This window comes from Gallus gallus, chromosome 12 (genome assembly GCF_016699485.2).
Source record: "Gallus gallus isolate bGalGal1 chromosome 12, bGalGal1.mat.broiler.GRCg7b, whole genome shotgun sequence".
In the NCBI taxonomy this organism is placed as follows: Eukaryota; Metazoa; Chordata; class Aves; order Galliformes; family Phasianidae; genus Gallus; species Gallus gallus.
The window spans coordinates 6,902,742-6,926,141 of NC_052543.1; the positions used below are offsets into that span (position 1 = coordinate 6,902,742).

The 23,400-nt window shown below is 41.8% G+C and overlaps 1 protein-coding gene across 23 annotated transcripts in view; it reads right to left on the reverse strand.

The window, feature by feature from the left end:
• The window catches only part of FGD3 (FYVE, RhoGEF and PH domain containing 3), a 111,130-nt gene that overhangs the window by 13,985 nt on the left and 73,745 nt on the right, over positions 1-23,400 (reverse strand). For all 23 annotated transcript variants that reach the window (XM_015293410.4, XM_414331.8, XM_046900166.1 and 20 more), the window contains 11 exons: positions 18,221-18,310; positions 16,821-16,957; positions 14,832-14,988; positions 10,740-10,878; positions 9,869-9,927; positions 6,899-7,045; positions 6,223-6,315; positions 5,708-5,787; positions 5,230-5,260; positions 4,605-4,706; positions 1,812-1,871 (listed from right to left, as the gene is read on the reverse strand). In XM_015293410.4, coding sequence (XP_015148896.1) covers positions 1,812-1,871; positions 4,605-4,706; positions 5,230-5,260; positions 5,708-5,787; positions 6,223-6,315; positions 6,899-7,045; positions 9,869-9,927; positions 10,740-10,878; positions 14,832-14,988; positions 16,821-16,957; positions 18,221-18,310 — 1,095 coding nt within the window. The remainder of the gene's footprint in view (positions 1-1,811; positions 1,872-4,604; positions 4,707-5,229; positions 5,261-5,707; positions 5,788-6,222; positions 6,316-6,898; positions 7,046-9,868; positions 9,928-10,739; positions 10,879-14,831; positions 14,989-16,820; positions 16,958-18,220; positions 18,311-23,400) is intronic.

Here is a 23,400-nt window from a genome sequence, read left to right on the forward strand (position 1 = left end):
TGGAAATGCTGAATATATACAAAATACGTTGTGTATTTCACACTTTGCAATACAACAGAAGTATTTAGCTTGTTTCTCTATACGCCAATGTCGTACATGCAAGACAATCTTCCAAGGGGCTGTACTTGCCTTGTGCAAACAGGAAGTTTAGTATTAAGCCATACGAACTGTGCAAGCAGTGCACTACAGCAAACAGCCACTTCATATTGCACAACAAGCAGGTTACAACTTCTGCTCGGTTTTTATTGTCTGATTACGGTAATGTGCAACGCTAAGGAAGTGCCAGCAGATTCTTCAATAGACTCAGCAAAACCACAGGAAGGAGGTATCAGTTTGCTGACCACCACTACCACCAAGTGGTTTGCATGTGGAAGCTGTGAAGCTCACAATGTACTTGCTCATAAAGTCACTGAAATGCTTCTTTTAAGGGGATGTCATTAAAAATTAATGTTTTCTAAAACTGCAACTTACATCTGAATTCATTGCTCATGCTGACACGATCCATATATACATATATATATTTGAGATGTTAACTTTTATCTTTATTTCAGGAATTAAAACTTTCTTTAAATATGCAACTTAACAAGAAAGACTTAATGTGTCACAATACACTCTGCAAATCACTGACACAAATATCTATAATCAACCAGAAGGATCTAAATATGTTATCTAGCTACAACTAAAATTCATTTATCCCACAGACCAACAGAAGTGTTTAAGTACTATTTAGGCAATTTTTTCATAAGTAGTTACCTCCCTATAGCAACTGCAGCTAAATCAACAGGGCCACTGGTGGTAAAACTGCCCATAAATAAATAAAAAATGCTTACTGCACATATGAAGTGTAAACAAATAAATAGCAACGAGTACACTGATGTGTGCACTTACTTGTAATAAACTCTTGTTAGTATAGGTCAGCTGCTGGCTTGTTTAACACTGTTTCACTGATAGCTTGTAGACTTTACCAGTAGGTCACAGCCTTGGAAAGAGATTCAGAGGAGCCCTCTAAGTAGCACCAAGCTAATATATAATATCCTATAATATGTCTTATTGTGTTGGTTTCTTCTTGTCGTCGTTTCTGTGTTTCTCTGTAAACCTCAGCTGACCCTAAGGCAACTCCTGAAAATCTATTATTCTCTGAAAATCCTTGAGAAGGGAGAGATATGAACACTACAGAGATGAATACATAAAAAGAGACCTTACTAAGGACTCAGTCCTCTTTTTGAAGCAGCACTTATCTTGCTCAGAAGCTATCACAGATGTTGTAAGTGCAAAAGGAAAAATATTTTTTTCTAAGTATACCTTGCCTTTGCAGCAGCCAATCACTGGAAGGCCAGAGATGTATGAAGGCACAATCTACACCTCCGTACTGGCAGAAATACAGAAAGCATGCTAAGAAAGAAATCCTCATCAAAATTTGGTTCTGGAGGTGAAATGCTGACTTGTACAAAACATCAGTGTTAACCAGTCTGGCTTCCTTTTGCTCTCATCCCCGCAAGCATTCAGTATCAGCTCCCAATCAGAACTTAAAGAACACACCACAGCCCTACAGCAGTAACAATCAGCATCCCCCATGCTAGGTTCACCACTGGTGCAGCACGTATCCGGAAAGGAGCATTTACAGTCCTCAATGGTGCAAAGCCCTGCGAATAGCTGGGAGAATAACTCAGACAAGAAGTTGAGGACAGCACAGCTGCATCAACTAACAAAGGAATATAAACCAATACGCTGAAATATTTCTGATCTATTCCTGATGGAAAAGAAAGATAAAACACCCCACACTACCAAAGTATTAGCTTTGAATTACTTACCCCCCCAAATGCACCACTGTCTGCTCCTGGCATCGATTCCACAGAGCTCGTACTTGCTATCTGTGGGAAACACAACGACAGAACAACTTGAACATGGACATTCTCAAATTGTGATTTTTACTAACAGAAGCACTGCCAACTCTCTTATCTCAGGGACGGCACTCAGCTCTCTACCTCTTTTCCTTGCCACATACTATGAGCCTCCACCCTTCTGAGATCAAGCAGCAGCAAAACAGGTTATTTTCCTTTGGAATATTTTTATATACTTAAAAATAACAACAACAAACTTTTTCTTGAAACGCTGCAGGTGGAAACGAAGCGCAGAGAAATGAGTGTCCCCTTTCTGCAGGAGCTAAGCCACAAAGGGCTCTGGAGCTTTCTGTAAAGATGTCTTCAAAAGATCACGGTGGCAGTAACCCTGCTGGAGACCGACTGGCAATGACACTGAATTATTTCCCTCTTGACAGGTGGGACTTCATGACCATTCCTCTTATATGTATTGTAGAAGTGTCCAAACTGACAGTCGCACTGGATTGAACTTAGGCAGACTACATAAAAGATAAGCACTAACCATGAAAAACAGAAAATGCACAGCAAAGAGATAGAGCAAGGGAGTGACAGAGACATACCCTTTTCACCAGGCTCTGGGTGGTGTTCTTTTTTTAAAGGAAATCTTAGTGAAAACAATATTACCAGGAACCACAATTGCTGTATGTTATTGCATAGGGATAATCTCTAGAATCAGGTCAAAATGTCAGACACTGCCAAAGCTCTATACCTACGTGAAAGTGTAAATCTTCTGTAGGTGATTCACAGGCAAAAGATCAGCTCTCAATGGCTGTATGATACTACGTAATTCAGCAGGGAAAACAAAAGCATGTAAGGATTGCGTGCAAAGGCATGCAGCAGACACACAACTGAAATTAATCATGAGCACTGTAACACATCAAATGTACAGCCAAGGATGGGAGAAAAGCAATTTGGCAATTTTTCTACAAGCTTATTATAACCAGAGCCCCATTTCTAGTAGCTGTTACAGATCTAGCCTGGAATTCACGAGAGCATCTATATTTCTTGACTCTTGAGAGCGAAAAAGGAAGATTATTGTCATTTTTTCCTCTGAAGCACGCTGCTCAGTATCCTACCAAGATGATGAGGTATGCATGGTAGATGCTGCTCACAGAAGCATATTGCTACACAGAATGCTCTCAATTTGTCCAGTTTTCCTTACAGAATTACATCCAGCTCTTATTAACTGACAGCAATTTCTGGTACGTTTAGCCATGACATCAGTTTTCAAAGCTCATTATCCAGATTAGATTATCTCCTAAAAATACAGGTTAGTATTCTGACGTAAAAACAAAATTAATGAGCATACCACATTCATATCACAGCCAAGAGATAAACCAGAACTCTGTCCTGCTTCAGTTTTATGAGCAAGTAGAGTATAAACACGAGGCAACACCATTAACACAGAAACAAAATAAAAAGGGATTTACAAAGCAAGATAATAGTTATGAAGTTGAACAGACACTGTCTTAATTAGATATAGAGAAGTATGCCTATTAGTTTGCCTCTTAGCAAAAGATTTTTTCCATCAGAGCATCAATAGTTGTGAAGGCAGCCAGGACTTCAGAATACAGACACAAACTGATTATTTTCCAATTTTTTCAGAGTATTTTTAGCTGACAAATAGTTCAAGATCAGTAAGCTATATAGCACATTTTGAAAACACACTATTGCTGGCCACTGTAAGTGACGTGATCATAGACTCTGGAAGTTTGCAAAGATCTACGCTGCCAGTCTGTGACTTAGGCTGGGATGAAAGAAACATCTGACAATATCTAACATCTCTCTCGAGTCTCCTGGAAAATCAGTTAGACAGAAATCCAGCACTGCAGAGTCACTGAGGCAGATCGGGGAAGTGGAGGTTCCTATGGTTATTATGCACAATATAAAAGTTGGGGAGAGAAAGGGTAAAGAGATAAAAAGATTCCCAGAGTTTAATCTCTCCAGATAGGTCCTGTGCTCCAAGATCTTCCAAGTTTGACCACTGATGACAGCAACACAGACAGCTCTGCATTAAATTCCCCAAAATTTCCCTCTACCAGGTCCTCTCCTCTTTAGATTTTAAGCAATTATGGCTTAGCTTATTATCATAATTTTGAAGTTAAATGAAGACATATTGTCACTATCCTCATGTGACTACTTCCAAAAATAACATTCCTAGCAAACACAGCACAGAGAATTCACTCCAGTTTTAAGACTGTGAAGCCTTTGAGACTATTTTGTGTATGTGGTTGGAGAGTTGAACCTTTCTGAAACAGACAGCATTGTTAAGATCCCTATAAAATGCATCTATTTCCTTTCAACTGCTAAGAACTTTTCGAATAATAAGAAAATAAGAAAAAAAATAATTTAAAAAAGTACATCTGTAAGGAGATGGGGAAAGGTAGTGAAGGAAATCTCCCAGGCACACAGACATCATTCCAGGCAGCCAACCACTCATAACACTGAAGAATTACACCTGTTACGCTAAATGAGCCACTCATCTGGAAAACATGACTGATAGGTCTCTTGCACTGAATTACCCTGGGTAATTTATTCCATACCTGCATGGTTGAATAACTATGACTGATATGCATTTGAGAGCCAGAGAAACAGAGCTGACTGTACTGTAATTTAAAACAAAACCAAGAATAAGACGACAATATTTGAAACTTAGCTGAGTAACTGCAGTTTAACTGTCAGTGAAACTGTTATAGCAAAGAAGAATTAAGCATTCATACTTACTGATGAATCAGGAAGATGTTCCTCTTCTTGAGAAAAAGAACTATTGAAAGCTCTAAAGGTTTCACTGTTCTGTTTGTGCTTTTCAATTGTTGCCTGGATGACCTGAAACAAACATGCCAGAGAAGACAAAACGTATTACAAAAGGAGCCTTAGAAAGAATTATATTAAAAAATACTTTAAAATTATCATAGGAGAATGTTTAGGGTCCATTGAAAACCCCTTTCACTTGCAGAAAGGGAATTTGAAATTTAAAAACGTTTAAAACAACTGCGAGTGGTATTTTTAATTCACCCCCATGAACTCAAAAACTAAGGATACTATTAGCGTTTCTTGTCAGTCAGACTGTAAGAATACAATCTCTTACTCTTCACTTTCCTCTCTGACTGCATTTGAAGACTGCAGCACATGGGAACCTATTTGAAGCCTCTGCTCACTGCACTGAGACAGTAGTTCAGCAGGGGACACTGGGAGGAGCACTAGATTCTCCAAAATCAGCTTTTCCATACGGGACTACTCTGCTTACTCACAGAGCCTCATTTGTACAGAAACCCAAAAGATCATTTTAAAATCAGAAGGTGCTGACTGCATGGCCATTTCATCCATTTAGTATTGCTTTTATATTAACCTGAATCCACTCCCTCTTCTCCTCTTCTGTCCTGTTAAAACAACAAAAAAAGAAAAATCAGAAACCATCAACATTCTACTCTCAATATTTTCATTAAGTCCAAGTCCTGACATCCTCACAGCTTTATATGCATAAATACTTCAGCTTTTATACCTTCTGCTTTATAAGAATTATTAGTAGTTATTGAACTTAATTATTACCAGACAAAATAACTGCCAAAAATGTTTGAATTATTAGTACAGCAGAATCTAAAAAGACTACTATAAACACCTTACACATTGAACGAAGCCAATCAACATGACACTTTAGCACACTGACTGAGTGAAGACCAACAAACTCTCTCACATATGTAAATGAATCATCTCGTATGCTCATCTTCTGGTTTAAAGCTACACCATACTAGCCTAGCCATATAACCTCTATCATAAATTTGTACACAAATATTCACCAAGCCCAAAAGACAGAACAAGCACTATACCTGGCCTGTAGTTCCAGTGATCTCTTTTTTCCTGTTATTGAAAATGTATGAGCCACGTTTTGCTTGGCAATCTCTTGGACCTGCAAAAAGAACGCATCAGTTTACTTGTCTTCACCTTCTTTCAGCCATTCTAATGACTTAGTTATTTGAAATGCTTAGCTGAAAGGATCACTTTGAACACAACAGAAAGGTAGAAAAAACAAAGCATTATTTTCATAATTACTTGTCTCACTACAGAACCTCTGAACCTGCACAAAGTCCCTGCAGCAGTAGGGAAAAAAAGGGGCTCCTGAAGTCAGCTAGGTGATGAGGGAAGGCTTTCAACCAAATCTCTGTTTTCTTACCTTTACTTTATTACGTGGTAATAATAACTCTAAAAAAAGAGAACCAAAGCTGGATTTGTAATTGTTTGTGTATTTCTATACAGTCATTTTTTTTAGGTTCAAATGGGATCTGACACTATCTACTGGAGAAGCAAATCTAAACATTAAAAACAGTGAAAAGAAGAGACAAACCTGCAGTCCTCCAATGTCCATCTTTTCTCGAACACTGAACTTCTGGCCTATCAACCTGAGTTTTGGCACACAGTACAGCACCATGCTGTTAAACTGCAAGAAGGAAAATACTGAAGTTGAAGAGCTGCATGTAGGACACAGCCTGCATTTTGACAACTGGGGACTCTGGCTGCCTTACTCTATAATGTAATTAACAGCGAGAGATTTAAGAAGTAGGCTGGAGTCACACATCATTACTTGAAAAAAAGTGGACAAATAGAAACACGTCAGCCACTCACTCCTTCCTCTGACACTATGTGCTCACTCTGGTACCAATTCAACTGTCTTGAAAGCAAAGATGATCTATTCTGTCCGTGTCAGAGAAGTTGGCCAGCTCACTCAGCAGCGTGAGACAGCTGAAATGCCCCTTCAGGAGCACATCACAGAAGTGCAGCCTCTGAAAGGCTCTCACGGCACAGACCCTTTTAAGCCTGACAAGTCATTGGCAAAAGCATGAGCACGGAAGGAGGAAGGAAATCCTTAAGGAAAAAGCATCAAGAGCAAATTGCTGCTCAGAGGAAGGAATAGCTGGGCTCAGTTAGTGAAAGCTTTTTGTGTGGTGATCAGAGAGATGGAAATGCATCAATTCACAGCACAACTCTGAAAATAAAAGAGCAGAACAAAAAAAAAAACTCACCAGGAATAAATACCTATCCTGTGCTGTGCCATTCTTTGCTGAAAGTTTCTGAATGTGTCCTTCTTTAATGAGCTCATTGGCTGGGTTAACAATATCCTCTTCACCACCGAGTCGCTCATAGACTTCCAAAAGCTTGTGCATCTTTTCCTGAAATTACAGAACCCCCAGAAGTTAAAATCTAAACACATATTCCACTTGGCCTATCACCCACAGTATCATTTTCTGCGGTAAGAGTAAATAGGCAGGAAAGAAAATATTCTTTCAGTTCTGATATAGCTTGGTGTTCAAGAATTAATGACTATCTTTTCCATGCTCCACTGCCCTTTCCCTCTCTGTCTTAGTCATTTGTGATTCATAATCGGATTACACCACTTCAATGATATTTTTATAACAACATATTGGTACCAATCTACTTGATATTTTTAGATAACCAATAATGAATATTCATCACTGGAAGAAAAATCATGAGGTCCAGTAAAGTCACTCGAAGAACTGAAGGCGAGCGCGTTGCCAAACTGTTTTCAAGACTGAATTTGTTAATTCTGCTTCTACCCAACATCTCAGAGTAAGATTTCTGCTACAGCAGGATCGTTTCTCAGCTTCTGAGAAGTTTCACCTCTTGTATTGCTGCTGGCACAACGGTAGGTAGGTCTCCTTTAAGAAGCACAATCACATTCTGAATGTATAACCTATGTGTAAAACCTCAGCTCCACAGGGGACCTCACTGCCATGGCTGCAGTCCTACACAGGTGCCTCTGTGGCAAAAAATAAGCTTATGAAATAGGCCTAAATACACTTAAAAATATTTTCATGTCATTCTGCATCCTTTCGTCTTAGCCAAGAATCTTTATGAAAGGGGTTGGCTTTTCCTTTTCAGCAAAGCAATATTTATTCTTAATATTTAGTTGACTTAATGTTAACGTCCTTCTACACAGAATTTAAACGGATAAAAGTAACCCACTTGCAGCTGCTATATGAAGTAATGCAGCAGCTTTAACAAGTCAAAATAGCAAAGGTGTGTAAATCTTACTACTGAGCAAAAGCATTTGGAAACGTTTGGCTCTCAACCACATGCTGGACAGATCTGCTCCAAACCGCACTGTAAGCAAATGGTCAGAAAGTGAGGACAGATCTATGCAAATACACTCAGAAAATACCACCACGAAATACCACCAAACACCTCAATCTACATGCAGATTCAGCTGGATCTCAGGTCTTCATACTCTTTCCTCATTCCCATTTGACATGAGCTATTCCACCATAAATGTACACCACGTTAATTTCTACGCTAACCAATTCATCTATCTAAACAAACCAAAAAGACAACTAAACATATAACACCCTTTAAATAAACACACTGCAGAACAAAATGGAAGGGAGGTGGGGGTAGACTCCAACAAGGAAAGCACCTATGTCCCGAGGGCTGGTAGACTTCTTCCAACAAATTGGAAGAAGAGCCAAAGGCTCCACTAATTCAAAGAAAACTGGAATGCATCAGACTACTTTTTTGGAGGAATGACTGGGATACTAAGAGCAGGTACAAAACCTGAGGGACATCTGCCCAGCTAGGAGAAGATATTCTGAAAAGACAGTTTTGGAAGCATGGTTTATTTCTTCCACTCCCACAACAGGAGGAAGCATTCAACACGAATGCTAGCTTTTGGATATTTTGCTTCAGCCTTTGCTTTTCTTTTGGTTTGGCTCTGACCCCGTGCAGTTGCTCACACCATCCCAGGGCTTCGCAGAGCTGTGTGCACGATGTGCCCCACAGCTGGGGCTGCTCAGGCAGACAGTGAGCAGAGCAGGAATGGGGCAACCACAATGTCAAACCTGAAAGTCTTACTTGGATAATTTTCATTTGAGTCCTTGCTCAGGTAAAATCTATTAATTACAGAAGAAATCAATGTAACGAGACTTCAAGTACGCATCAGCAAGGGGTACAAAATTATTACAGCAGCTTTTCCTTTTTTGCATATTACCAGAAAAGCATCCCACGTGGAAAGCAACAGCCTGGTGGCTTCATGTACCTGCTGCCTGTGCAGGTGTTGTAGAAAGGACCCAGCAACACAGTCATTACTTACGGAGTTGCTCAAGACCCAAAACCAGAAAAATTTCCACTGAAATTTATCTTGAACAAGAGAACACACAAGACTCAAATAGAAGTAGACAGTTTCGAAATAGGTTTTCTCTGAGACATAGTGAAAACAGACAGACACCAGTTGGTTACTTCCCATAACAGCCTCAGGAAGGGCAGACTCATGGCATCCGGGCAGCCCCAAAGGGCACCCGGCGGAGCCATGTGCTGTCGCCCAGCCCTGATACCAAGAACAACTCAAACCTCTCAGTTTCTAAAATAGAATTTATAAGAAGTCTGAGAGGGAAGATGTGGGGAAAAAGAAGCATTGTATGTAAACAAACAAAAATGAGGACAAAAAGAATAAGAAGGATCTTCCTTTTAATTTTGTTCTTTCCTATGACATTTCTTGATAAAGACCATGTTCTGAAAGGACAGAATAAGCAAGTAAGGGTCTGATATGGAAGAGGATATAAACCCTGTAACCTATGAATGATCACTGAGTGTTAAGCCTGATAAGGAGTATTTTAGATCTGTAAGATATAGAAGCTCCTGAGGCACTTGAATCTAAAAAAAAAAAAAAAAAAAAAAGTAGTAATATCTGCAACTATCAAGCCATTTACTTTGTTGGTAGCACTGTAGCAACTCTGTATGTGAAACATACGCGAACATTCAGCAGAAAAGGCCTCAATAAAATAAGAAAAAAAGTCCAGGACCATAACAGGACAATTTATGTTAAAGAGAACACAGATATCCGACTGATGTTTAAGGCCCTATCACACCATATTTGAAAATCCTCTCCAGTCTTGCTTTACAGAGCCTCCGGCAATGGAGAACGATTGGTTCAAGCCAGAATTTCCACCAGATTACAATTCGATTACCCAGTTTCTACTCACCATCTTTCTGATGGCAGCATTCGAATGGTTTGCTGCTGTAGATATGAGCTCCAGCGATTCTGTAATAAAGAAAGCACGTTATTACCAGATGTAGACAGGAGGAGACATGGAACAGTTGTTTTATTCTTCTCCCTGATTAGCGTTTTTCCCGCAGAACTGCTGTTGCAAAAGCAAGGACTGATTACATTTAGTCATCCCTAAACTAAAGGGAAGGCTTATAAGCAGTTACATACATAATCACTTTTGCATATTCAGCTGGTCCAGGGGTATCTATCTAATCATTTGCTATTTCTCTCCTAAAATCACACGTGACCAAAAAAACCCAAATGACCTACAGCCTAGTTCAAGTCCTCACAAGCATGCTTTAAGAGTGTTTTCCTAAAACAAGAGCTTGTGTGCTTATGGTAACATGAACTCTGGTTTAGATTTTTCCTGAAAGAAACAAGAACTCCTAGAAACCAACAGAAATACATCCCTCTTGTTTCTGTGTTAACAGTCTAACTTACATTCCTAGGAAGCATATATATTTATAAAACCATTCATATTTTCCTCTTCCAGCCACTGCAAGGATATCCTCCTGTATTTGTCTTTGGGCATACACCTGATCAAATAAAAATTCCAGATGTTCTACTATTAGCAGCTTCAATATTTTGTCACTGTTTACTTGCTAAACCTGCATTTATCGCCTGAGCTGACATATCAGCTCCCTTCTTCTCTAGAAGAATTCCAAAATCCCTTTGTATTACTTTGGACAATAATTCAACTCTCCATTGCTATCATAGCCCTAGCTTGAAGCACCTGAACATGTGAAGGAAAGAACAGTCTCCAAGATTTTATTGTGTTCATTAGACAGAGAGGAATTTACACGTACTTTCAGCATCTTTCCTGTCTGGAGATTCTTCTGGAAGTTTCTTTAGGTAGTCCTTCAGGAGAAGCTCATAACGAGGAATCCTTTGCACAGGTTCAAGCATGTGATGCTGTAGCGTCAGGTTTCCACACACCTCCTGTTTCTGTAATGGAGAGAAAACAACTGCAGAAGGCTTTGGTTTTGGTCGTCTTTGGTGTAAAACAGCTATGAAAAATGACTTGTATAGTTAGAGGAGCACAAGAAAACTTTCCAAGCTATCAGAACTGACAGGTCTTTGCATCATATCTCTGACGTTTTCTGCAGATATACAACATTTTGTATTTCACATTTTGTGTGTTTCTTCACACACTCATAAAAGCCCTTCCCACACATGGTATTCCCTCCCCCCGCTGCCCTCAAGGGTTAAATAAAATCAGAACCTCCGCAGAGACACACGGCTTGGTACAGCTTACTGTACGAGCAGTAGATATGCTGCTCACACACCACCTCGGAAGCAGCTACCCCAAATTCTCTCATTTCACTTGACCAAGGAAGAGGTTAACTTTGGGACTGATTACACTAAATATTACCCAATAAGGCGCTGAACTGCTCTGCTTGAAACAGCACTGAGTGTTGCAGTGTACTTATTCTCATAGAATCCCCATGAAGTGAGATTTCTATTTATAAGGAGTGGGAGGAGAAATAACAAACACATCTGAAAAATAACTAACTTGTGTTTAAGTAGACAGAAAGTTTCTGTTAATGATACTGTGTCATTTCTGAATCAGCATCTTAACCACATACACACGCAATCTTCTCCAGACCATTATCTGGACGTCAGCTCACTAATGCCATGCCTCGGTCTGTCCCAGTGTAAGCAGCCCCCCCACATTAATTCAGTATTCTTCTCTCAGGGAAAGGCACTTGTTTCAGGTATGTGTGGTCTCCCACATAAATATCACCATCCAAGACACAACGCTGACTTGCCCCATTCTTGAAGCAAAGCCTGGAGATAAAGAGATGACTGTCTGGTAGAAAAACATCATCCATCCTTCCAGAAATTTCAAGACTTAAATTTGCTTTTAAAAAAGCAGAAAAAAACCGTAGCATAGCGAACAGTATTTCTGTTTATAGGAGATTAAGTGAATTTATCATCTCTTTGAGTTTTACAGCACATTTCCCAGAAAATACTACAGGGATGGAAAGAATCTGAGATTCCAGGAAGCACAGACACAGATTTGCACAACTGCCTTAGTCCTTGGTTCATGATATTCCCCAATCCACTTACTAATATAGCCTCCATTGTCTTTTAATTCCTGCAACACGATGAACCCTAACACTGAACAATAGGGAAGCAGAGGAAGAAGTCAATTCCAGGCTCACGTCAGTTGGAATAAACGTGCCAAATGGATTCTCTAGAAAAAGCCAGCAATCACAAAGTAACTGTTCCAAATAGGAGACCTTTCACGTTATGTGATCCCTGAAACTTTACAGAGCTTACATTACAACTCAAACGACTTCACTAGAGGGAAGATAAATGTTTGTTCTGCATTTAATGAGTTCACATAAGAACCTGAAACACACAAATATACACTGAAAAAGTACTTTTGTGATGGCTTAACTAGAAATCTGACAAAAGAAGAGTCCTAATCAACTTAGCAGCTACCAGGTGTTCACCCCAGTAGGTGGATGCAAAACATACAGAAAGAATGTTTATCTTTAAGGACAGCTAAAATAAGCTTGACAAGTCGCAGTCATTCACTTATAGCTCCTATGCGATTTTTTTTGTTTTCTATTTGCTCTCTTTTAGTGTAATTAATAACTGTGAATGCCTGTGTAAGTACTCCATCAACAGCTGGGGTAGCCATTGCATTCCTGCAGGATCACAGCAGGCTTCCACTGGTATTTTGAAAATTAAAGCTGAAGGTCGCAAGAGGAGTCACATTAATTTAATTCTGGATCCCGTGCCAGCCATCAGAGCTGTATGAACCCTGCAGCACTTGTTCCGTGCCATGGAGAGACATAAGAGCCTACGGCAGCTCCACTGAAATACAAATGCAACTGCAAAATCCTTTGTATATACAAATAATAGAACCAGAATACCAGGCTTCAGTTTACTATATGCTGAACCACCAGCTTCTGATACACCGTAGACTTCTGTTGTGGTTCTATTAACAGAGGCTACAGCAGTTCCCAGAGTAGCAGGGAGAGAGGATGCAAACGATAGCAGTTGTCCTGCAGAAGTACCTGTGGCTCCTGGTAGCACAGAGATAGGCCAGCTGAGTTGACTAAGCCTTTCAGATCAGATCTTTGCCGAATTCACTATAGTCATGACAGAAGCAGAAGGTGCTGAGATGCCACAGCTAAAATAACGTACAGTGAAATACTGCCATCAGTAGGCTTCAGAACCACATCCCCTGCCCTAACTGCCTGGCAAAGCTCTGCTCAAAAAATGCACATGGTCTTGGGCAGCTGCCGATGGGTTTTGCAGTTTGACAGCTATCAGGAATTATTTGTGTTGATAGTGTGCAGCGCAGACACAGAATTTCAGGGAGGGCAGCTCTCTGTGTTGTAGAGAAAACAGTTACTAACTGAATTATTCCTCAGAAAGGCATGCCAGCAGCTTGACACTAAACCAAAGACAACAAAATGCCCATGCACACTGAAAGCACGAGTTCCTACAGTGCTTGCTCTAGAAGGAGCCCGATTCCCTCCGGCGCCCAGCTGTGCCTCTGCTTCCCCTTTCCACAGGGGCAGGTCAGGCAGGGAGTGCTGGGAGTCCAGCCTTAGGGGCAGCAGGCAGGTGAGGAGGGCCATGGAGCCCCTTGCAGGGAAGCCAGAGCCCCAGGGGCCCAGCACTGCCTGGGCTCAAATTCCAGCCAACAGATGCACTTAGCTGCACAGAGCCTCAGCGAGAACAGGCTGGATTTAGACAGAAAAAGGTTAAGAAAAGGCCACATACAGTGAGAGTCTGGTAGAAGAAGATATTTCCCAGTTCCTGCTGCCTTTCCTCTGCTCTTCCAAGAGGGAGCTTCTGTCTGAGCCGGCCGGCAGTCCTTACCCTCTGCACAGGGCCTCTCCTCTCCCAGCTTGCTGGGATTACTTGATTCCCGACAGCTGGCCAGCCGACAAGCTCCCATTTAGGGCAGCAGCTGTGCTCCCTGCACAGCTTAACCCTCTCCTTGCCAGGCCTCACCTCTCCTGAAGGATGGTCCACACTCTCCCAGAACCTGCAGAGGGATGCTTGCAGGCCTGCTCCAGTGTGCTGCATCCTCCTGCAGCTGGACCAGTGCCTCAGACAGCCTATCGACACACCAGCATAAGCAGAGCTCTTCCTCCTCCCCACACAGCTTTCCTTATGAGTATGAACACGTGAAAATCCATCCTAAGCACCCTCTGGCAGAGCTGTGGCCCTCTAGCACCATGCACAACTTAATAAGCCTCAGAAACACCAGACCAATGAGGGTGTCAGAAACAGCTTCCTTCAAGCGGTGCTGCCAGTGATGAGCCAAAGTCAAACTCACCAGCCTCAGAAGGAAAATGTCCATGTTAAAAAGCAACACCTAGAATTAGTAATGAAAAAATTAAAGAGTTTACAAATGGATATGTTGAGTATTAGAGCAAGAGGTTGCCCTGCATAAGGCAGCACATAAGGCAAGGCGGCCCACTAGAGAGGCACAAAAGTGCTCAGGAAGGACTGAGCCACAAGCACCAATGATTCTTCATTCTGCTGTATAAACAGAAAATACAACATACAGCAAAGTTGTCTCACTCTCTCCCTTAAGGAGAGAACCCACCCCATTCTCCTCAGATTCCAAGACATACATAGGTAACAAATAGGGAATTCCTGAGGAAGTCCAACATAGTCAAAACTGCCAGGCAAATGGCTAGGTTTCATTCTTTAACTTCTGCTTCTCCTCTTAAGTACACAAGTGGGAGAAAAAGCCAACTATGTGAAAAATCTGTGCTGCACAGCAAAAAGAGAAGAAAAGTCCGCCACTAAAGCTGTATTTCTTCTTTATTCTAAAATAGTACCTCCTTGTAGCAAAAACTGCCATGCATTAGAAATAAAGAAATGAGGATCTCAAAGCCACATCAAGCTAGTTAACAACATACCTGTATATTCTGAACAACGTCTTTGAAAGGAGATGACCTCTGCATGCACGTGTTCACCATGTCCATTGCCCTGTCAAAGTTCTTCACGTATTCTCCATACATCTTCAGAAAAGGAGCCAGTTTCTGCAGGATGTCTCCTAACCGTGGGTTCACATTCCTATTGGAAAGAGAACGCTAAGTATAAAAGTCTGTGAAAATACATTCTATTTTAAGAGGGAAGACACAATAACAGAGTTCTACTGTTGTCTCCCACCCACCCATGGAACCCAAGGAAGACATTTAGGCTGGCATCTCACAGTCCAGCACCACGCCAGGCTCCCCAGGGTGGCCCTTGGTTGTGTTTGGTCCCTAGGTACTACCAAGCAGCAGCAGGAAGTTCAGATGAGCCCGGAGACCTGCAAAGTCTCCATCTGTGTCAACAGCTCTGCCCAAGTTCACAGGCAAGGAAATCCATTTGCTTTTCTCTGCAGATCTGTGTTTTTAGTTAAACCGCACATAGGAGAAAATAATTGCTGTGATTTGCTGGACTCATACAAGGAAACTGTAGTATCCTTGGGGAGCTGTGGCAGCACAGTCACCCTGCACCCCCCTTCCCCACTCAGCAGCACAGCTTGCACCACTGAAGAGCCATGTAAAGCTGAAGCTGTCATTTATGGGGAGATTTCCAGAGGGCCTCTATAGGAGCTAGATGTGTAAATGACAATGAGAGCTGCATATCCAATTTTCTCATGTTCCAGTCCCCTTGAGAGAACCAGTGTAAGATTCCCTTCCATTTTTTCCTCAGCTTTCCTCTCTCACTGAACTCCTGACTCACAGTCTGTTTACACTAGTGACCTTTAGCTACAGAATGAGTTCATGCCCTGCTCTGACTTCCAGTTTCTCCAGTTTTCCTTTCCTTTACTACAGCTTTCCCTGTAGACACAGGTCAAGTGCAAAGGTGCTGACACTTTTTTATTCCTTCTGGATATTGATGACCTATGTGAAGAAGACTGGACTCTAGCAAGAGAGATGTGAGCTCCTATCTTGACTTCATCATTTAGGATAGCTGGAAAGGTCAACTTGGTTGGTTTTAATACGAAATAAGGTGCAGCATCAGCATTATTAGCACTTTCCACTGCAGGACATACTGCAGCGAGCGCATCATCCCAAGTCAAGGGTCCTACATCTGCCTTACAATTAAATGGAGTGATAGGCAGGCAGGTTAAAACTTACTACAGTTGCCAAATTTTAATTGATATATGACCATTATTACTTGTATTAAAAAAGAACTATTTTCTTAAAGAAAGTATATGTACAGCATAACAAAATATTATTTGACAGAAGGCCAGCAAATTATTGGGTGAGATCTTGTCCAATGCTGTGGTACTAAACTACAATAGAAGCAGCTGCGTAACAGATGTAAACTCATTCCTGGGCACAAAGCTGTCTATCTTATCTGTCTACATTTTCATTTGTTTGGCTGATAAAATGCTAATTTTGTAACAGTGAATTTTATATAATTGCTACATTAAAATATCAAACGGATGTGTCTCATGAAGTCTCCAACATGGCATGTAGAGTCTAGACTGTGATACGATGATCTGTTTTCCTTCTTTGGGAAATAACCATGTTTTTCAATATTTCACGTTGGGGACGAGATACCTCATCCATGGAGCCAAAATAAGCACTTTGCTCCTTTCCTAGTACTACAATTTCACAGTACTGCAAAACAAGGAGCATGGAAATACAGTAAGAAAAATAGCTCCAATAGTACTCTGGTCTGGAAAAAAATTCTCACAAAGTGCTCTAGGAATGCTGAGTGCTCAGGCCTACTCCTGTATTCAGGAACAATACAGGTAAAAGAGATATAAGAGACTCCAAGCTGATGTGTTAAATAGCAAGTGAACTACTGCACCAAACAATTAAAATGCTGGAATACAATTAGATGCCCGGGTCACTAAAGTTTCTTGGAAACATATTTTAAAAGTAATTGTACTGACAGTTACCCACCATTCTTGTGTAATTCTTGTTTTGAGCTCAGGAAGAAGAAATTGTCCGTGGAAACAATAGATAGAAGAGATATTTGAAAAGATGCCCGTTATCACTTCAGATGAAATACCTGCTTCTGACAACTTAGTGCAGAACACCTGCATGAGACAAGACAGTACCAACACAGAGTTTAACAATCCTGAACACAGCGGCATCGGGTTGCAGTATTACAAAGCTGACTGCCTCAGAACAGAGCCACAGCATCTGAATTCTGGCACTCAGTCCCTGGGGTTCACCACCCTGAGCATTTTCAGGAGTTTCACAGAACATAAACCCATTGTCAAACAGGGTCAGATTTATGCATAAGGGCTTACTTCTCCATTCGAAGTGTCTGGGGCGGTTGTAAGTCAGAAAGATTGAAACAACTGAGAAGATGAGACATCTTGTATTTGGGAGTGTAAGGTGCATAAAACAATTGGCCCCTCAAGAGCACTTACTGGTATTTACACGAAGCAAAATCAACCCTTTGATTATTTTGTTTCTCTGTAGGAAAATCACACTGTACTGAACAAAACTGAATGACTCTCCCAGGATTTCTAGGGTCCTCAGATAGCCTTTGCTCATCCAAAGCAAATACTGGAAAGCTCTGCACAGAGTTTGTAGGGTTGGATGGTGGTAGATGGCTCCCTGAAAGCTACAGCTTCTAACAAGATTTCTAGCAAGGTGACAGCTTTCCCTGTTTCTTTTTTTCTTAAGCAACATTAATCATTTTCATTTTTACTTTGCTTTTACTGCATGTTTCATATTTTTCTTTATATAATGATTACATATGCCATCCACAGAGATATATATCAAGTATGTTAGAGAGATTATAGAATTGCCTGAACTGTGTAGACATACCAAAACATTTTATTTGGAAAAACGTTCAGATTATCACATCAGTGTTACTTTGTCTCCACGTGCAAACACAGTGGGGAAAACAATCAGGAATCACAGTGGGGAAAAACATAATAAAAATCACTCTGAACGCGGGGCTGATCCTTGTGGCCTGACTGTAGTAAAACTTATAGCTGCTGAACATTACGGAGCAGTCACAGATTCCATTGTTTTATAGTGCCATGAGTGTCCCTATGATTTCCTCCCTATGCATCCTCTGAAAGGAACCGAATGTTTATGGTGTCTGTACCATGGGCTGCTGCTTTCCCATTTCTCTCTCCAGCACCTGAATGCTTGGGCTCCAGCACAGGGAACCCATATCCCAAAAACTCACTCAGGCACCTAACACATGAACCCTAACAAGCAAAGCCCATCTCCCACCAACAAGCTGTATCTTAACTGCTGGGCTATAGGTTAGAGGCTGAACTGAAGACGTCACTGCTGATCGCAGAAGACAAAACGTAGCTTGTTCAAAATTGAATTACCTGATCCAACAGATGGAGTCTTTTAACATACGCTTCTTCTGTATGGAGCAGCTCGTTTGCAATGTTGAACAGCTTTTGGGGCTCTGTACACTGGAAAAAAAAAAAAAAAAAGAAGTTATAAATAACAGAATCTTTCACCAACACCACCCTCCCATTTTCTCCATGGGCCAAATTCCCTCCAATACAGAAGCCCAAAGTGAATGAGCTTAACACATTTCAGAATCTGCTCCAAACTTCTCATCAAAGGATCGATTTGCTCTAGAGACATTTTTAAGCTATTTTCTGAAAGGTGGACAGGACATCACTTTCTTTCTTTGTGTTTTTGTTTGTTGTTGTTGTTTTTTTTTTAATAAAGAACCAGAAACATCCACTAAATCTGGAAACATATCTAGTTTATTTGGTAACTGAGACATCAGACTGCAAATTAACAGTGCTCAAGTTTTAATTTGGTCACATACACAAAAACCATCAGCAACTAGAAAAGACCTGTCTGGCCATGCATTTCACACCTCAGCCAGCACAGGGTTACTCTCTGCTGTATTTCTATGAGCTCTGTGCAGCTTTAAACACTCACCAGTTCCAGCAGTGTAACTGAAATTACCCAGCAAAGTCTTTCATTGCGCTCGTTAAAATAAATAAATAAGGACTAAATCAAAAGCTTGAATACAACTAAGAAGCACAAACTTACCTCACCATTTAGCTAAAACTTACATAGACTCCACAGAGTCTTGCTTTCCGGTGTGCTACAAAATACTTGAATTAGGATGACACCAGCTTTAGCTTTCTGACAAACTCTAGATACCTTTGAAGGTCTAGACTTCAAACTCCATGTCTACATGTAATGAAATCAAAACTGTGTTCCAGATTTGAGGGCTGGTTGGTAGAAACAGGAGTACAACACTGGAAAGGGGCAGCAAGGATGGTAAAGGGTAGGGAAAATTTAATGGGGTGGAGCTGGGAAAAAAACAACAGTGATGAAGGTTAGAGAGACGTATAAATGGTTAATGGAACAGACAGCAACAGCTTGGTGCAATTATTCACCATTCCTTGCACCGGAAAACTGAGTGCATCAAATCAAACTACTGCGGTGCTGCTTCAAGACTGAGAGCTGCTTCCCCGAGCACCGCATCCCTGCGTGCACAGCCCTGGAGCACACAGCGCAACGGGCAGCAAAGCTTCCCACAGGCTCACAAAAGGACTGGACAAATCCGCACAGAATGAGTCCAGCTGAAGTCAATTAAAAACAAAGCCTGCTTCTGCTCCAGGAAGCACCTGGGCCCCTCAGCAGCAGCAGTGATTTCTGTCCCCAACACCTATCTCCGTCTGCTTGCCAGTCCCTCGCTGGACACACAGCATGGTTAGAAAGCGTCATTGAAATGCTCTCTTTAAGCTTCTTCGATGCCATCTTGTTTTGATTATATGCAAAGTCAAAAAGAAACAAATTTAAATTAAGAAACACATTCAGGCAAACTGCTGTGCAACCAGATGACCTCAAAGCCTTTTCAAAGCTAGCCATGAATCGAAGCAAACCAGACCCACAGCTAACCAAATGAAATACAGTACCACTTAGCCCAAGTACCTACAGCTCTGTGATAGGAGCAGCAACCAAGGGACAGTGAGGACTTTTGCTGGATTGGAAATGCTGGATTGAGTGAATACTCATATTATATTTTGTTAATATTCCGGGAGAAAAAAGACACAATGCTTTGAAGCTGTTATGGAGAAATATAACTTATTATAGATTATAATGAAAGACATTGCTGGCCATTAAGATTCCAGTAAGAGGGATCTCTCGCTGAGAAAGAATTTGTTTGCCAGCTTTGCTGAGTGCCTGAATGAAAGGCGCTGATGTCATCCAGCTGGCAAGCCAGCCCCAGAGCATCCTCTGATTTGTTTGAGTTCTGAATTTGAAAAATAATTGTTTTCAACCAAATACATTTGCTCTCAAAAGTAAATCTTTACATAGCACAGGCACTTTCTAACCTCCTGACCTTCACCATCTGCAACTGAGTTTATACTTACAAAAATCTTGCTGACATCTGCTCAAAGACCGAACCACGGCCGAGAACAACATCAGCCTGAGCTGAGCATTACATTTTAAGGCAAGATCATCTTCAGCTGCTCCTTCTGCTAGCGGCAGACAGGCATGTTTTTCAGACTGATCTGCAACTTATTCACCTTTCAATTGACAAAACGTTGCACTTAAAATAGTTGATACAGTGGGGCAGCCCAGCTCCAACCCTCCTGCACTGTGTCCTCTTGGAAGGACAGCTTTGACACAGCCAGAGCTGTGCTGCAGGGGATATGGATGAGGTATTTCACGGCCCGTGTCTCTAAAGGAAAACCAAAAGAAGTGTGCAAACTGAAATGCATTTATATTCCTGATGTAACAGCTTTATGTAAGTCTCTGTTCACATTTACTCACACAACTACAGTCTGACAGGAATTGAAGGAGCCCTGCTTGACTGAAGTAAGCAGGCTTCAGTCTAAAGACTTTGGCAAAAAGATGGCTGGGGGAAAAGAGTCCTCAAGTAACAAAGAAGTCAGCAGAGACACAGCATGCCCAGCCTGAGGAGATTTGAGACACCTCTAACATCACTAACACTAAAGTGAATCAGCAGCAAAGAGAATCATAGAATAACAGAATGGCCTGGGTTGAAAAGGACCACAACGATCATCCAGTTCCAACCCCCTGCTATGTGCAGGGTCACCAACCAGCAGACCAGGCTGCCCAGAGCCACATCCAGCCTGGCCTTGAATGCCTCCAGGGATGGGGCATCCACAGCCTCCTTGTGCAACCTGTTCCAGTGCATGACCACCCTCCTAATATCTAACCTAAACTTCCCCTCTCAGTTTAAAACCATTCCCCCTTGTCATATCACTATCCACTCTCATAAACAGTCATTCTCCCTCCTGTTTATATGCTCCCTTCAAGTATTGGAAGGCCACAATGAGATCTCCCCAGAGCCTTCTCTTCTCTAAGCTAAACCAACCCAGTTCCCTCAACCTTTCTTCACAGAACTCACCACGTACTCAATTTTGCATCAATTCAAAGGGGACGGGTATCTGAGGCTGTCACCATCTCCAGCCTACTCAGAATAGTCACCTGGCAACCAGGTCTCTGCCCAGGCAGGTGGCTTTTATCAAACACAGAACGCATTCAGCTTCCAGTACAAACTGCACATGATCTGAGCGACTGCTACAGGGGACTGGTGAAGCACAGTTAGCTTTGCTAATAGAGCCCTGCAGAAAAACTGTGCCACTTACAAGGCATGTAAATGACATGGCAAATAATAAAATACTCAGCTTTCCACTTAAAATGGATCCTAAGCTGTTTTATTCTTTGTAAATGCGTTTCCCCCCTTCTTTGCCCACCATGACCGCTCGGCAGGACCACAGCTCCACATGACAGCCATACAACTGCTGCAGGACCTGTTCAGAGCAGCCGAGCTGGCGGAGTGACAAGGAAGATGAGAAAAGGGAAGTGTCGGTGCTTATTTGTGACACAGGAAGCTCACTGCAGTGCTTGGAGCAGCAGTTGTGTGATGCTCTTTCACTTCTGTGTCGAAGGTCCAACAATTCGTTTTCAGCTGTACGTGTCCATAAAACATTAAAAAATAAAGGAAATACACAACCAGCACCAGGTTCTCATAAAGGGCAGATTCCCACCTGCAGTGGGAGTATGTCTGCACCTGCAAACACGTAAATGTGCCAATCACAGTCACAAAGTGGGTAACAGCAGATGCTGTGTTGTGCAACGAAGGGCTCGAAGCACATCAGTGCTTCCTGAGAGTCTGCCCAGCTGCCCACCAGCTCCCAGGCACTGGGAGAAGGGGCTGCAGGCTGTAGCTGCCCGGGGCAGGGCGGTGGGCTCAGGCCAACTTGCTGCCCTCCTTCCTCTGCAGAAGGTCCCAAAAAGATCATAGACAACTTCCCAAGTGAAAATGTTGAAAGCAATATGGAAAAGTTGTCCTTATTGTAGGGCTTCTTTGTAGCACTGAGATCTTACTTTATTCAGCATATCCAATAAAAGTGAAGATGAGAACATATCTGATTTTTCTTAATGAGCACTCTATGACTGGCTCCACTGTTTTGCTTAGTGGGTAACTTGTGTGGATTCATCTGTAGGCTTGGAAGGTATCACTGAATGAGGAAACAAGACAGAAAGTCCCCAAGCAAAGCTCCCCCACTAACCTGCTGTAAGCCAACTGATGGACCAAATCAGGAGGCCTCCACAGATTCTCATAAGAAAACGATTACTTTGGCCACGCTCCCCAGTGTCAAATCAGGAAGCGAAGATAATCACTTCACATCCTCTTCAAGGCCAAGTCAAAATCCTTTTTTCCCAAATACACGTGGAGATAATCTTACCCAGAGGTTTGACTTGCAGGACTGCAGGTCACGTTTTCCAACACAAACTGCACTGTGAAATCAGAAGCACAACTGCAGCTAGGTACAGGCAGAACAGGAACACGTCAGTGACTGTACGAGGCCCAGGGGGGCTCTCCATTATCAGCGTTATTTTACACAGCAGGTTCTCATGAAGCGGGACAGATGGAGAAAGGCATTTTTTTGTGATTATTAATGAGCACGTGTTACTGTTAGCGAAAAATATCTGAACAAAAGGACACGAGAAAGCATTACCCATCTCAGCAGCATCGCTCCACCGCTCCCAGGTAAGTTGGTGCTCAGAACCTCGGGTAACAGAGGCTGCAAAGCATGACAGCTCCTTGGTCCTCCTTTTGTCATTGCTTTTTTTGTACCCATCAAGGCTAACGTGCCTCAGTTCTCAGAGCTCCTGACACTTTCTGAAACATTATCAAAACTAATAAGCTCCCCTTGTTCATTCTCATTCTGATAAAAGACTGCTGGAAATCCCAGCAAGTCACTCCTGCCATTTAAAACGTATCTCAATAATTGTGTGCTAACAGTGAGATCTGTGAGCTTGCGCTGCAGACTCCCAAAGGAAGCCACATCACGCTGCAGAGCTGAGCCTAGACTAAATAAAACAATGCAAGTCATCTATCAGGCTGCATGACTTCACCAGCCATGGGATGTGTGAAAGCTCGGGTGGCAGACGGAGAGCTCTCCAAAGTAGAAATCTAGAGAGGAAAAAAGCAAATACGATTCTTTTTCTACTGATGTTTATTCATGAACTTTGCTTAATGCAATATCCCAGG